The sequence below is a fragment of the Tamandua tetradactyla genome, chromosome 2 (assembly GCF_023851605.1).
Source record: "Tamandua tetradactyla isolate mTamTet1 chromosome 2, mTamTet1.pri, whole genome shotgun sequence".
In the NCBI taxonomy this organism is placed as follows: domain Eukaryota; kingdom Metazoa; phylum Chordata; class Mammalia; order Pilosa; family Myrmecophagidae; genus Tamandua; species Tamandua tetradactyla.
Genome location: NC_135328.1, coordinates 30,606,419 through 30,620,400, shown reverse-complemented (window position 1 = coordinate 30,620,400; position 13,982 = coordinate 30,606,419). Strand labels below are relative to the sequence as shown.

At 41.6% G+C, this 13,982-nt stretch overlaps 1 protein-coding gene across 2 annotated transcripts in view; it reads left to right on the top strand.

Annotated features, from left to right (window-relative positions):
* The first annotated feature begins 1,733 nt into the window (after nt 1-1,733).
* ECPAS (Ecm29 proteasome adaptor and scaffold) overlaps nt 1,734-13,982 on the top strand; it is a 171,809-nt gene continuing 159,560 nt past the window's right edge. The window contains exon 1 of one of the 2 annotated variants that reach the window (XM_077141840.1): nt 1,734-2,067. In XM_077141840.1, the coding sequence (XP_076997955.1) occupies nt 2,046-2,067 (22 nt within the window). In that variant the 5' untranslated portion in view covers nt 1,734-2,045. Of the gene's footprint in view, nt 2,068-2,558; nt 2,709-13,982 lie in introns of those variants that run through there. The other variant, XM_077141855.1, reaches the window with a different exon arrangement.

Here is a 13,982-nt window from a genome sequence, read left to right as displayed (position 1 = left end):
CCTACAGCCATTTAAAAGAATGAGTTCTGTACATGTTGATCTAGTAGTTAAGAATGCAAGCTCTGGATCCAGATGGTCTGGGTTCAAATTCCAGCTTTGCCACTTAGTAGTTTGTGGCTTTTTGGTTATGTTCTTCAATTATCCTGTTTTGAATTCTAGTTTATAACATTGTCATAAACATCCCTACTTCATAGGATTGTGAGAATTTATGTGAGTTCATCAATGTAATACAATTAGAACAGTGCCTGGCACATAATAAGTGTACAATTAGTATTAACTACTATCATTATAGAGATGGAAAGACACCTGTGATATACTATTTGTGAAAAGATAAAGTCCCATATTAAGCTTAGGATACAATTTGTCAAAACAGCAAAAATCGTGCCTACACATGTGATTTGCACATGTGGAAATCTTGGCATATCTGTATAGGAGGAATTTATAAGTTGCTAACTAGTTTCATCTGGAGATTAAAATGGCCTAATACACTTTTTTTTTTTATTAGACAGATTCTATATTTACTTGAGGTAGCTTTGGAAAGATCCATGTGAGGCTACGGGAAGTCAAAATCTCCTCCAACCAGTCCTTGGTGCAGCTTATGAATATATTAAGTGGTCAGGAAAGATTATCTGCACCAACTATAAACAGGAACTATTTCCGTAGGGTGGGATGAGGTGGCTTTGGATGCCGTGTGGAAGGAGGCTTTTCATTCAACACTTCCGTATTTTTAGTCAATTGTTCACAGAGCATTTCTTTACTAGTTAAAATCAACTAAATGAGCCAAAAATTAAAAGTTCATAAAACAGAGGATTGGTTAATTTAATGTACTATGCAGCCATTAACAAGAAAGGGTGGAGGTGGTGGTATATTGTTTTCTGCATCCACACGAATGTTCACGGGGGAAAAACTTACAGAACTGTATCCTCTCTCCATATATGGGCTGTTTATACATGTGTAGAGAGACAAAGTTTTGGAGGAAATGCAGTAAAGCAACAGTCATATTATCTGGGAAATGGGATGGTGGGGGTGGGGAGAACTTTCACTTATAATTTTATCATATTCTGTATCACTTGAATTTTTTTCCAGAAAGCCTAATTTCTGTAATAAAACTAAAGGAAGTAAGAACGTCTTTAATGTTAAGACGTACAAGATGTACTTGTCTGTTACATCTTGAAGGACATACATTCCTATTTCAAGACATTATGTAGGGCTTTACAGATTTCTGCTTTAAGTAATAAATGCAATTTCAATCCGTTTAAAATCTTGACTTCATCTTATACAAACCAAAGGCACTTGACCGTGTTACCTAATATGTCACGACTCGACAATCTCTTGAGCGCAACAATTACAGAAATTTAACATGAATTCCATTTACCATTACACGTTTTCACTTTTCCGACAAACTGAAGGCAGAAAATCGGTATACTGAAAATCTTTCAGATTACCAAAAAGAACGTAGGCGTTTGAATAAACAGTATTTTCGTAGTTCATTTAAACATATACACTTCAATTTGCACTTTAAATATTTTAGTTCGTTTTACTTTTGGTCGGGTCTCTGAGTGTTTTTCCTTCACTTGGTAGTTTCTCCAGTTTCCAAGAGCATCAGAATCCTACACCTCATTACTGCTCTCTAAGAAGTAAAAGGAGTCCACTTCGGGGCCGGCCGAGCCGGGGCCGGGGCCGGGGCCGTTCGCGCCGCCGGGACTCGCTCTGGACTGAGTCAGCGGCGGGGCCGAGAAGTTCGGCGGGAGGCGCAGGGCGGGGCTTCCTCCCGCCGACTCCGAACCCAGCTCTACTTTTCCGAGTCCACGTCTCTTCCTTTGGACAGGCGTGTTTCTTTAGATCAGGAACAACCAACGTGACAGCCACAAACCTGTAAAAGGGGGAGCTTCGGCTCCGCTGCGAGGAACCCCCCGACCCGGGCACCTCAGGTCAGCTCACTCAAGCCCCGCAAGGACTGCGGCGCGCGGATCCTCCCAGCCGGGCCCGCCGAACGCTTCGCTTCTCGGCCCCCATCTCTCCGCGCCCAGCGCAGCATCCCAGGCATGGAGACCGGCTCGGACGCAGGTCAGAGGCCCACGCGTTTGCCCTGAGCCGGGGCCGCGCAGGCTGCGCCAGGCGCGCCGGCGTGGGTAGGCCGGGCTGTCCGCGCAGGCCGCCGCGTGCCGGGTCCGCGCGGGGAGCGCTCGCGGGCCGGGTCCCGCGCGCGGGGCGGGCGGCGGCAGGTGGGCAGGACGAGCCGCGAGCGAGCGAGGGCGGGCGGGCGCGCGAGGGCCGGGCGGGGGGGCCGCTGGGAGGATGGCTCAGCTCTTTCTAAATATAAAACCAGCGTGAGCTAGGCGAGCGCCGTGCGGAGCCGCAGAGCCGCCGCGCGGGCCGGGCGCCGGGGCGCACCGGGACTCGGCCGCACAGACGGCGCCGGCTCCGCAGAGGTGTGAGGCTGCGGGAGCGCCCGAGTCGCGAGCTCGCGGGGGGCGGCGAGAGCGACGCGTGCAGCACGGAGGACGCAGGCAGCGGCGGCAGCGGGTGGGCCTCGTGAGCGTAGCGCGGCCGGCGCCAAGTGACCAGAGACGGCTCTCGGCTCCTGCGGCACCGAAAGCGGCGAGCCCCCCGCGCTGCCAGCCCGCGCCCTCCCCCTCGCAGCCCCTCCCTCCCTCCTCGGCGCAACATGGCTGCGGCCGCCGCCTCCGCCTCTCAGGACGAGCTGAGTAAGTGCCACGGCCGTGCCTGCGGTCGCGAGCCGAGGCCCGAGTCGTACAGGGCCCGGGTTGGGCCGGAGGGTTGGGGCGCGCTGTAGCCCGCGGGGCGCCGGGCATGCGGGCCGCGACTGCGGCGTGCGGGGGGCCGGGGAGCTCGGGCCTGGCGGGCGGGGCGCGGGACACCGCCGCCGGCGTTTGTAGGCCTCAGGTTTGCACCGTCACGTTGCGAAATTGAAACCGGAGCCCCGGGCGGAGTCACCTCTGCCCGTGATCCGCCCCGGTCTGTGGGGGAGGGGGCTGTTGGAGCCCAGCCCCCTGCCCGCGGCTCCTGGGCTGGCCCTGGGGCGAAATCCCTCGGGTGGCTGGCTGTGCCTGCCCGTCCCGTCTGACCCCACCATGGCTCCGGACTCCGGCTCTTAGTCGAGTTCTAGAAATGGAGCTCTCGGGAAAGGGGTGAAGGTGCCTTCTTGCGACACCCTAGAAACCAGACGAAAGGTCAAGAGTAGGCGGTGACCCCCAGGTGGGGCAGGAAGGGCGAGCAGGAGGGTGGAGAGGGTCACGGTGCTACGCGGAGGAGAAACCTCGGGGTGCCAACGCTTTCAGAAGGGAGAGTCAGTGTAGACCCGACCATAAATATTGCAGTTTTCCAGGGGACGGCGATCCGCGTTCGGGGAGAGCCGTGGTCACCCTGTCTCCCAGGCCGCCGCGCCCGCCGTCCGGGTTCGCCTCGATGCTTTGTGGGAAGTGTAGTCCTTAGGCGCCGCAGGCCCACGCTGGAGGTCACAAAAATTGCATTTTCATAGTACATGTAAGGTAATTTCTGATTGCCTTTTTGGGGTGGTTAGTTGAAATACTTTAGGTTATTCGAGTCCCCCTCTTCCCCATTGCTGCCCTCCAGTTTATGCCAAAAACAGGAAAGGTGTTCATGAGAATGACGTGAATTGTAAATGGAATGAAGCATAGATGAGAGGTCACAAGTTTCGTGACGTTGCATTGTTATAGCCTCTTGAATTTCCATATTAAAGTAGTTATAAGCATAATTTATGTGTCTTTAGTGCTTGGCAGTTAAAAGCTGCTTTATTGTCAATGATCTCATGTTTTGCCCTCATAACCATGTGAGGCATTAGAAATTATCTTAGGCAGGTTTAAGAGAGACTAAGTGCCTTCCTGCTTTGACACGACTGGTAGAGCAGGAATAGTGTTTGCTCTTTTTGAACTGACATAAGCATCTGGTGTGATCCTGAGCGGGAAGGAACCCTGGACAGTTTGAGTAGACTTGGTGTCATGATGTGGTAAGAGATAGACATGGGCTAATAGCTACAGAGTTTATTGCTCCTCTCAGTTCTAAGTAGTAGCTTCATGGTGGCCAGAGCACCTTTTGGGGCGTTCATTCCCTGGTTTATTTCAGTTGGCATACTGCATGATGTCTGTGTTCCTGTTGTAGCATTAAACACATTAAACTCTGTGAATAACTCATAGAAATGAGGAACAAAACCAGTGGAAGAATTGGATGTTATTGTAAAGGCTGGAGTAATTGTGTAGATCCAGTGTGCCCCTGTACATCAAGGTACCAGTTAAGGGGCTGGTAGTACTTTTGGTTAAGGGATTTACTGGTTTAGGGAGCTCCTGGGAAAGTTAGGAGAGATTAAATATTTGGCAGTTTGTAACTTGGAATAATTTATGTTGAAATCACATACATACATTATTGGCTCAGAAGTTTGAAATAAATTACTTTTAGTTTCAGAATGGCTGTAATAAGAGGGGAGATGGCTAGTAAAAGGTGCTTTTAAAAATTCCACCACACACAAAAAAGAGGCTAGTTCTCTGAATATTTCCTGGCTGTTATTTCTATCATCTAGTAAATGATAGTAAAAGGAAACTAATAGGTGAAGCATTGTTTTTTCTCCCCTGAACATTTTATTGTGAAACTTTTTAAAAGATCTGCGTAAACACTCATTTTACCACCCATATTCTACCGTTGATATTTCCTTATCACATATCTGACTCCATCTTTAAGAAAAGTCTTATTATGGGAAATTATATAACATAAAGTTTAACATTTTGACTATTTTACAATTCAGTGGCATTAATTGCATTCACAATGTTGTACAACTATCACTACCATCCATTTCCAAAACGTGTCCATCACCCTTAACAGAAACTCTACCCGTGAAACAAAAACTCCCTATATCCTCCTTTCCCCAGCCCCTGACAATCTTTAATCTACTTTTTGTCTCTGTGAATTTGCTGATTCTAGATATTTCATATAATGTAATCATACAACATTTGTCCTTTTATACCTGGCTTACTTCACTTAGCAGAGAGTTTTCAAAGTTCATTGATATTGTAGCATGGTATCAGCACTTCATTCATTTTCATGGCTGAATAATATTCTATTGCATGTATATGTACCACGTTTTGTTTATCTGTTCATCTGACTATGGACTTTTTGGCTATTGTGAATAATGCTACTATGAACACTGGTGAATAAATTTCTGTTTGAGTCCTTGTTTTTTATTCTTTGGGGTATATACTTAGGAGTATAATTGCCGGGTCATATGGTAATTCTCAGTTTAACTTTTTGAGGAACTGCCGCAAATTCCTCAATCCATCTTTTATTTTAAAATGCATTTCTAAGTCAATTAGCTATCAGTACATTTCCCTCCCTGAAACGTTCAGCACTGGCATTTAGTGCTTTATATATGTTCTTTTATTTCTCATGATAATCTTAGGTGGTATGTAAAATTATTCTCCCTGTTTGAAGGAGTGGAAACTGGCCTCTTAGGTTCCCATGGTGTCCCGTAGGGCATAGTTGGAATTTGACCTCAGGTGTTTCAGATTCCATTGAGCACCCATAACCAACTTTTGGGCTGTAATAGCTGTGTGAACTGTAATATGTGTATTCATGCTTATGAAAATTAAAATCAGATGCCTTTCTAGATGCTCTGCTAGGTGTTACTTCAATCCAACAATTAGATTGCTGTTTATCAGTGCTATTGGGTACAAAAGAAACACCAAAGCCCTTATCTATGAGGAATTAAAATACTGGGGAACAGGAAGAATATATGTCAATAAATACGTAAGGATCAAAATAAATAATTATATAATTTGGATAATGCAATAGTAATATTGTCTATGATTCCTCTGTTTATTATTTAGAGATGTGTACTGGTAGCACAACATTTCTGTAGATTTCACATCAACAGTTTTTACCTTTGCAATTGAAATAATGCGCGTGACATAACGATTTTAAATAAATCCACAGCTGCTTTCAGTTGTATCTGCCACCACACTTTGCAGAAGCTCCTGAGATGCAAATTGACTGTCAGGTTTCTCTTTTATTCAACCCCCCCACCCCACCTCTTTTAAGTTTTATTTGTTTACTGAGTTATCACTGAGCATGAAAGTTACAAAAACGTAAGCAGGATAATCTCGAATTGAGATTTGTTAGAATTGGTTGTCCTTCCCCAGACCTCATGGAATCATCACTCAGAGGCAGGTGATTGTAATGTAATAATAGTAGCACTGATGTTTAGTGAGGGCTTATCACGTGCTCTAATTGCTTTTTGTCTATTCACTAATTGAATCTTCACAACATCCCTGTGAGTTGGGTACCGTTATTGTCCCAGGGGTGGAGCTTGAGTCAGGGTTTGAATTCAGGTTCCCTAATTCCAAAGTTTATGTTCATTCTGCTCTTTTCTCTGAAAGAAAAAATACTCACTTTACAAGATCAAGGTGGGTTCTCCCCTCCCTTTTCATGCCTTGCTAGTGTCTAGAAGAAATCTCCTGTAGTGTTTAAAATGTGGCAACATTCTGATGTGGGTTGAACAGAACATGTTAGATTTTTGGGTAAAATGCCAAAGTAGAGAACAGTTAGTTTTTGAAATCTACTTTGTAAATTACCTCAAGTCAGAGTCTGTAGTTTTCTTTCTTTTATGTTTAAGTTAATATAACCGTTTGAAACAGGATGTAATTCAGTGCAGGGCATGTAAATTACATTTTCTTCTATTTTCCTTTGCCAGTTCACAGAAACATTGACATTGTAGTTATTTTTAGCCCAGGATAGAGGGATTTCTCATGGAGGGAAGGCCGTTTTTGAAATGTTTCACCTGGTCAGTTGTTCGGTGGTTTCATATTTTGGGCTTTATAATTATAAGGCCTCTTTAGAATGTGGTCTTTATCGGTATAAAGACAACTCATGGAAGTAGTAACAGCCTGTAATTGTCAAGCAAATACTATTCAGTTTCCGCATTTGACATAGCCATGAGAAACTTCAAATGCAAAAGTTGGTCAGATAATTAACATGTCACATACCTTTCCAGAGAGCCTCTGCCAGTGCCAGGAATACTAGTGGTTTTTTAACTGATGAGATGTGGAAGCTGTTGGGGGTGGGGGCTTGGGGCTGCAAGGCTGAACCTGTTTCTGTGGGTATGATGAAGGTAGTGCCAAAGAGATGGTAGCTTTAATGACAGGCATACATGCTGCTGAGCTAATCTTTATAGAAAGATATAAGTTAACTTTGTTTCATTTAAATGGTGATCATTTAACCAAATAAGGTTAAAACAGAAAACGACAGTAGTCTTTTTTTTTATTGATTTCTATTCTAATTTTTCACTCTCCTCTTTCTGTTTTAAATTATGCTTTCAGTAAACTATAATGTTTGATAAAAGCCAGTGTTGATGAGAATAGTTGGCATGGGGGGTATTCGACCTTGTTCAGAATATAGATGTTAAAACTGTTGGGGCTGTCAGTGTGCTCAGATGGTTTGAGCCCAGTTGCTGGTCTGTCTTCAGGCTTGCCAGTCTCTGCCTTGATGCTTGCTGCCTGATATGGATTGTTTTATCCATACATTTATTACCAATTAAATAAGCTGACTTTTGAAATTGAGTGAATACTTTATGACCCTGCCAAATCAATTTATAAATATAAATAATATGAAGCATGACATAAAAAGTGCTTAATACAAACAGTTCTTTGGAAATTGAAGGAATGAGAATAGCATTTCAGGCTAGGAATAATAACTTTAGCTAAGACATGGAGGTAGGAAAATATTGTGCATTTTCAGAAAAAAAATGAATAAGTCTGATATGATAGGGATGGGGGAGGTGTGTGGATACTGGGAAAAGAGATAAACTTTGGAGTTTGAGACTTGCCCTTTTCTGCCTTTTATAATATGAGATCTTGATCAAATTGTCTTACCTTCCTGAGTCTCAGTTTCTTTCTCATAAAATTGGGATAATAAGAAACCTTCATAGTGGTGTTAGGGTTAATATACGTGAAGATGCACTTAAACAATTAAGCTCTATATAAATGACCATTATTATAGTTTTTGAGGGGGGCAGTCGAAGATGACGCTGGCTAGGTAGGTTGGAATTAGCTTGTGCAAGAATGTCAACTGGTTTGGACTCGGTTCTCTAGATAGTAGGGGACCATCAAAGCCTTTTGAGCAGGGGTGGAACATGAGCAGATCTGTTTTATAAGGATTACAGGTGGCAGCAGTGTTAAAATGATTGCAGGGATCCAGAGTAAGAAAAACAAGGCTAAATAAGGAGAGTTTCACAGGGGCCAAGTAAAAGAATTTTAGGGCCTGAATTGGGGCAGTGGAAGTGTGTTTGGCATGAAGGTAATATGATCTAGAAAACCTAAAATGGGCAGAAATTATTGATCACTTAGATGAGGGTTATTAAAGAGAGGGGGGAATTAGAGATGATTCCAAGAATCTAACTCCGGTTAGAAGAGTAGGGGAGAGTCATAGCCTCTAGAGAATTTTTAGGGAGGTAGAAGTGAGGAAAAGAGAGAACATATTTATGTTCAATAAATAATGAGTTGAATTACCAAGGCACCTTGTTGAGTTTTGTAGGGACACATCTGGCACTTGAATCTGAGCTGGTTTTGAATCCTGGCTTTGCCACTTTTTATTTAATGTGTTCCTTGAACAAGGGATGCATTTTTTTGGCCTTGATTTACTCATCTGTGAAATGGGAAAAGAACAACCTACCAGATAGGGTTGTTAGGAGAATGGAAAGAGATGATGCATGTTAAGGGCTTGGCATATAGTGCATGGCATATGGAGTGCAGGTCTGTGGGAACTTTGGTTCTGAAACTTGGGAGAGTGTAGGGGTGATGGTGGGAGTCCTGGGAATGGACAGATTGTCAAGAGGACAGATGCCCGGCAGCTGTACATATCAGGGATAAGAAGACAAGAAGGAGATGAGCAGTGGGAGAGAAAAGCTTATTAAGGTTATTGCTGTTAATCTATTTACATTCTCTGTGAGTGTAGCTACTAACACATACTCTTGTAAAACTACTATGTAATTTAAATACTTTCTTCCAATTTCAATGTAAAGTTTTATATATTTATGATATATACAAGTATATATGATAAAATATATGTTGTGTTGGTATTGGAGCTATTTTAATAGTCTTTCAGTGAGAATTACCGGTGTACTTTTTTGAAGCTTTAGCACATTACTGCTTCCCAATGAGTACTATTTATGGAAATAATCCTTATTCTTTCCCCACTTTGATAATCACTATAATGTTCCCCCTCATGCTGAATTTGCATAGCAGAGCATCAAAAAAGGAGATCATAGCATAGAAATGAAGAGAGCTTTTAAAAAAATGGTAGCTGTATGGCTAAGTCTTTTAATTGTGTTTATTTCTTTTGGTGTTCCAAATAATAAATTCTTTATACAGTTGCATATGTACGGGTGGATGAACATATGTCACTGGTGGTCCAGAGGATTTTTGTCAAGATTGGATAAACCATGTATCACATTGATTGTAGAGGTTAGTAGCTTTAGTTTCTTAGGAGATGTGATTATTTTTGGTAGTACCTTTTAAAAATGGCCAGGTTGTTAGGTAGTAATTTACCCTCAAGATCTTGTTTTTACTCCTTTCTAGCTCTTCTGAGAGAATCATTGAAGATCACGTTAATTTGTATATGCCCGAAGCCTCTATTCTCTGTGAAGTTAAGGATATAACACACCTAGAATCATCAAGCGAGAGAATAAATAAAACTTGATGGTGCTAGTGTGCACAAGAAATAGGTGTTCATTTACAAGTAACATTGTCTGCCGTGGCACAAAAAATAATTGTACATGTTAGTGGAAGTTCATAATGGAGCTAATTCTTTGTGTATGTGTAAAAAGATATGTATAGACAGGCATAGCCACTATATTTTAATATTCCTAATTCTGCAGTTTAGACATGCCCTGTAATGGAAAAAGCCACTTAATTATACTTCATTCTGAGGCAGTATGGCAGTATGGATGGTTTCGGTTTCATTCTTGGACGATATTGGATGGTCCTTTGATTGAAACTCTGTTAAGTTCAGATTGTAATTCTCTGATATCATGGGCTCAATTATCAGTGAGTACCTGGGATTTTGTAACATTTTGTAGCTGCCTTTTAATTTAACTTAGATTTTTCACCCCTCTCCATTGCATTCTACTATTGTTAGATGCATATATTGCTGATGATGGGATATGATACCTTAATTCATTTAGGTAGAATTTTGAGGGGTGGGTTGAATGGAATTTTTTATAAATCACAGTTCAACTTTAGAATAAATTATATTTGAATTATTTTTGCTAATTTACATATATTTATTCTTTAGGCATGAAAAGTTGGGAGGTGGGAAGAATGGCTTAGATGTGAAATGAGAACATTATTTATTCTCCCTTACATTCTTTCAGTCTTAGAGCTTTTTGGGCCTGTGATAGATGCATTAATGTCATTATGAGGCTGCCTTTTTTTTTTTAAAGAGACTTTTCTTCTGTATTTCTCTCTTATTCCCACCCTCTCTTTATGAAACTTGGGAAACATATTTACTTTTAACTTAGAATACTTGTAGAATCCATATGTTATCTTTATTTTTTTCTTAAATATCTACAACTGGCTGTGTACCACTTTGAAAGTAACACTTAGAGACTACCTAGTGCTAGGAAAAAGATGCTAAATATTCCCTCTAGAACTTTAGGCTATACAATCTTTTTAAAAATGTAATTTTATTGAGGTATATTCACATACCATATAATCATCCAAAATGTAAAATCAGTGGTTCACAGTATCACCACCATAATCAATGTTGAACATTTTCATTATTCCAAAAGATATATATAAAATAAAAATAAAAAAGAATACCCAAAACATCCCATAACCCTTATCCCCCATTATTTATTTTTGTCTTTATTTTCTTATTCATCTGTCCGTGCCCTAGATAGAGGGACACAAGTTTTCACAGTTGCATGGTCACATCGTAAAAGCTGTATAGTTATACAGTCATCTTTAAGAATCAAGGCTGGTGGAATACAGTTCGACAGTTTCAGGTATTTCCTTCTAGCTATTCTAATGCACTAAAAACTGAAAAGGAATATCTGTTTCATATATAAGAATAAACTTCAGAATGACCTGACTCTATTTGAAATCCCTCAGTCCCTGAAACTTTGTTTCATTTCTTTTCTCCCTTTTGGGCAAGAAGGCTCTTTCAATCCCACAATGTCAGCCTCATCCCTGGGAGTCAGGTCCCACATTGCTAGTGAGATTTACCCTCTGGGAGTCATGTCCTATGTAGGGCAGGGGAGGGCAGTGAGTTCACCTGCAGAGTTGGCTAAGAGAAAGGGGCCACATCTGAGCAACAAAAGAAATTCTCTGGGAGTGACTCGTACGCATAATTATAAGTAGGCTTAGCTTTTCCTTTGCAGGACTATGTTTCACAAGGGTAAGCCCCAAGTTTCGAGGGCTTGGCCTGTTAAATTGGTCGTCTCCAATGCTTGGAGACTATCAGGTCTTCTCCAGGTGAGGAAGTTTAATATTTCCACTTTTCCCCCCAATCCCTTCAGGGGACTTTGCAAATACTATTTTATTTTATGCCCACATTACTCTGGGATGTATCGGGGCATCACACTAAACCAGCAAGATCTCACTCACTGTCCAAAGTGCATGTAATTATGGTGTTGAATAAACTGACCATAAGGGTTAAATTTGTGTGCTACAGAAAATATGAAATTTGCACTAAATAAACATCTCTTCCTTTGGTCTCAGACAGAAGTTGAAGTTTTAAGACGCAGTGTCATCTTTTACTCTTTAGTCTGATTTACCTTATTCTTAACTAGATCAGTTTCATTCATATCTCTAATTGAAGTCTGATTTCATTTTCAGCTTTTTAAACAGTTCCTGTATGGGGTAATTCTGAATTTCATAGCTTCAGAACTGTAGCTCTGAGTCTCAGTTGTCTCACAGATACCCAAAGTTCCAGGGGATGACCAGGTTTTATATGAAGAGCTCAGCATCTTGGAATTTAGAAATAAATCTAACAACTCAGTAATAGCTGTGACTGTGGTAAGAGCTTACAGTCGAGGAACCTTTACAATAAGCCTTCCCCTGATACCTATGCTCTCGAGTTGAAGTCTCAGAATTGCACATTATAGTTAGTCCATATTAATGAGGCGTTACGTTATTTGTCTTTTTGTTTCTGGCTTATTTCATTTAGCATACTGTCCTTAACTGTCCTATTTTCATTCCTCACAGGCTGCCATTTTAAAGGCAATTAGTTCGAACCACACATTTTGGGATTTAAAGAGTGACTTGAAAGAAAAACTTTCTAGAGTTTACACATCCAAATAGGCATTGTCTTTGTAAGTAAATAGCTTTGGGTGGACCTCAACTATTATACCTTTGACTTTTTTGCAGTTTGAACTCTTTCATAGTATAAATTATCTCTTCTACATTGTCTTTCATAAGCAGAACTAATTTTTCTGCTCCTCACCTTACTAACACTGATTTTTAACTGGGTTTCTGCCAGCTACTCTCTCTGGGGTAAAGGGTCTCCATGGGAGATGGGAGTGTTTGTGGATCTCTGTGTCAGGAGTCTGGCATTTATTCTTTAAAAGTATGTATTTGTAAACCAGGGCTGCTGTCTCCTCACCTGGCCCAAATCTGCCACACTACTACTATGACTTCTCTGACTCCCTGTCTGTATGTGTATGTGTGTATGTGTGAGACAGTCAGAGGGGTACAGGAATGGGAGGTGATACTTTGGATCTTACTGTGGAGCCGTGCTGGGTTGGTGGGTAACTCAAAGTAGCCTGGTGTGCTTATGCTCTTGAAGTGGTGGGGGCAGAAAGACTTATTTACTTTCCTGCCTGGAGAGTCTGGTAACTGGTACTTCACTGGAGCTTCCAGATTGGGGCATCTTTTGGGGTCCTGAGAGGAAGACTGGTGGACTGGAGATCAGGGGTGTGGCCTGTCTGATTGCATTAGTTCTGGGGGTAGGAGGTACTAGCAGGGACCTTCTCAGGACCACAGTGCCTGTGAAGGTTCACCTCTGCTGGTACCTTCGGCGATCCCTTGGGAATGGATCCTGTTCCCACTCCCAACTTATATCAGTGTTTACCACTTTACTTCCTGACATTCCTCGTTTAAACACATTTGTATTTAAAAATGATCCAAGACTGTATATCAAATTTCTAGACTTTACTTCCTAAAGAGAAGTATCTTTCTGGCTTTATTTGGATTTTTCCAGGTATTAGAGTGGCATTTAATGAATTGAAATGGTATTTAGCAATTGATAGCTGAAATGGTCCGTAATTACCAATTAGTACCTGCTTAGAGTTACAGTTTTGAAAGAAACATAAAGATTGTCACAGGATTCATCTGCCAGAAAATATAAAATCTGTATGCTAGCTAGATCTTCCTTATGCTTTAAAATCCCTGATTATAGGGATTGTCAAAGTCCAGAGGTGTTCATTCTTCCCCCTAGACTGTCACTTCTAATTTTTGTGAACTTCCTATATGTTCCTTATGTGTTGTCTTAGCTCTTGGGCTCCCATTTCTGAAAGTGCTGCTTTTGATCCCCCTCTCTCAGCCTGGACTTAAAACCTGACAACTTCACTGGTTTCCACATGAATTAAAAATCCCTCTTCCCAGGCATTTCTGGAGTTTAACTTTTTCTGTGGTTTCATTGGTTCATTCTTCCTCAGTTTTTTTTTTTTTTCTTCCTCATCTCTTTTCTGCATAACTGTCCCTGATTTGGAGCAGAACAGTTTGTTACAGTCTGACCCTTTGGAACCTCTTTTTTTTCCCTCCTTTTTTTAACTTCCCAAGTACTTCTCATGGTGTTACAAAAAATATGGTCCTTTTTCCAAGAGATTTTGGTACCAGCTTTATAATACCAGCAATCCCTTTCTTTACCTTGTTACAGATATTGAATGTATAAATTTCTAAATAGCTTGTCTAATGCACAAAGAAGTAATTTTCATACATTCAGTAAGTTTTGAGCTA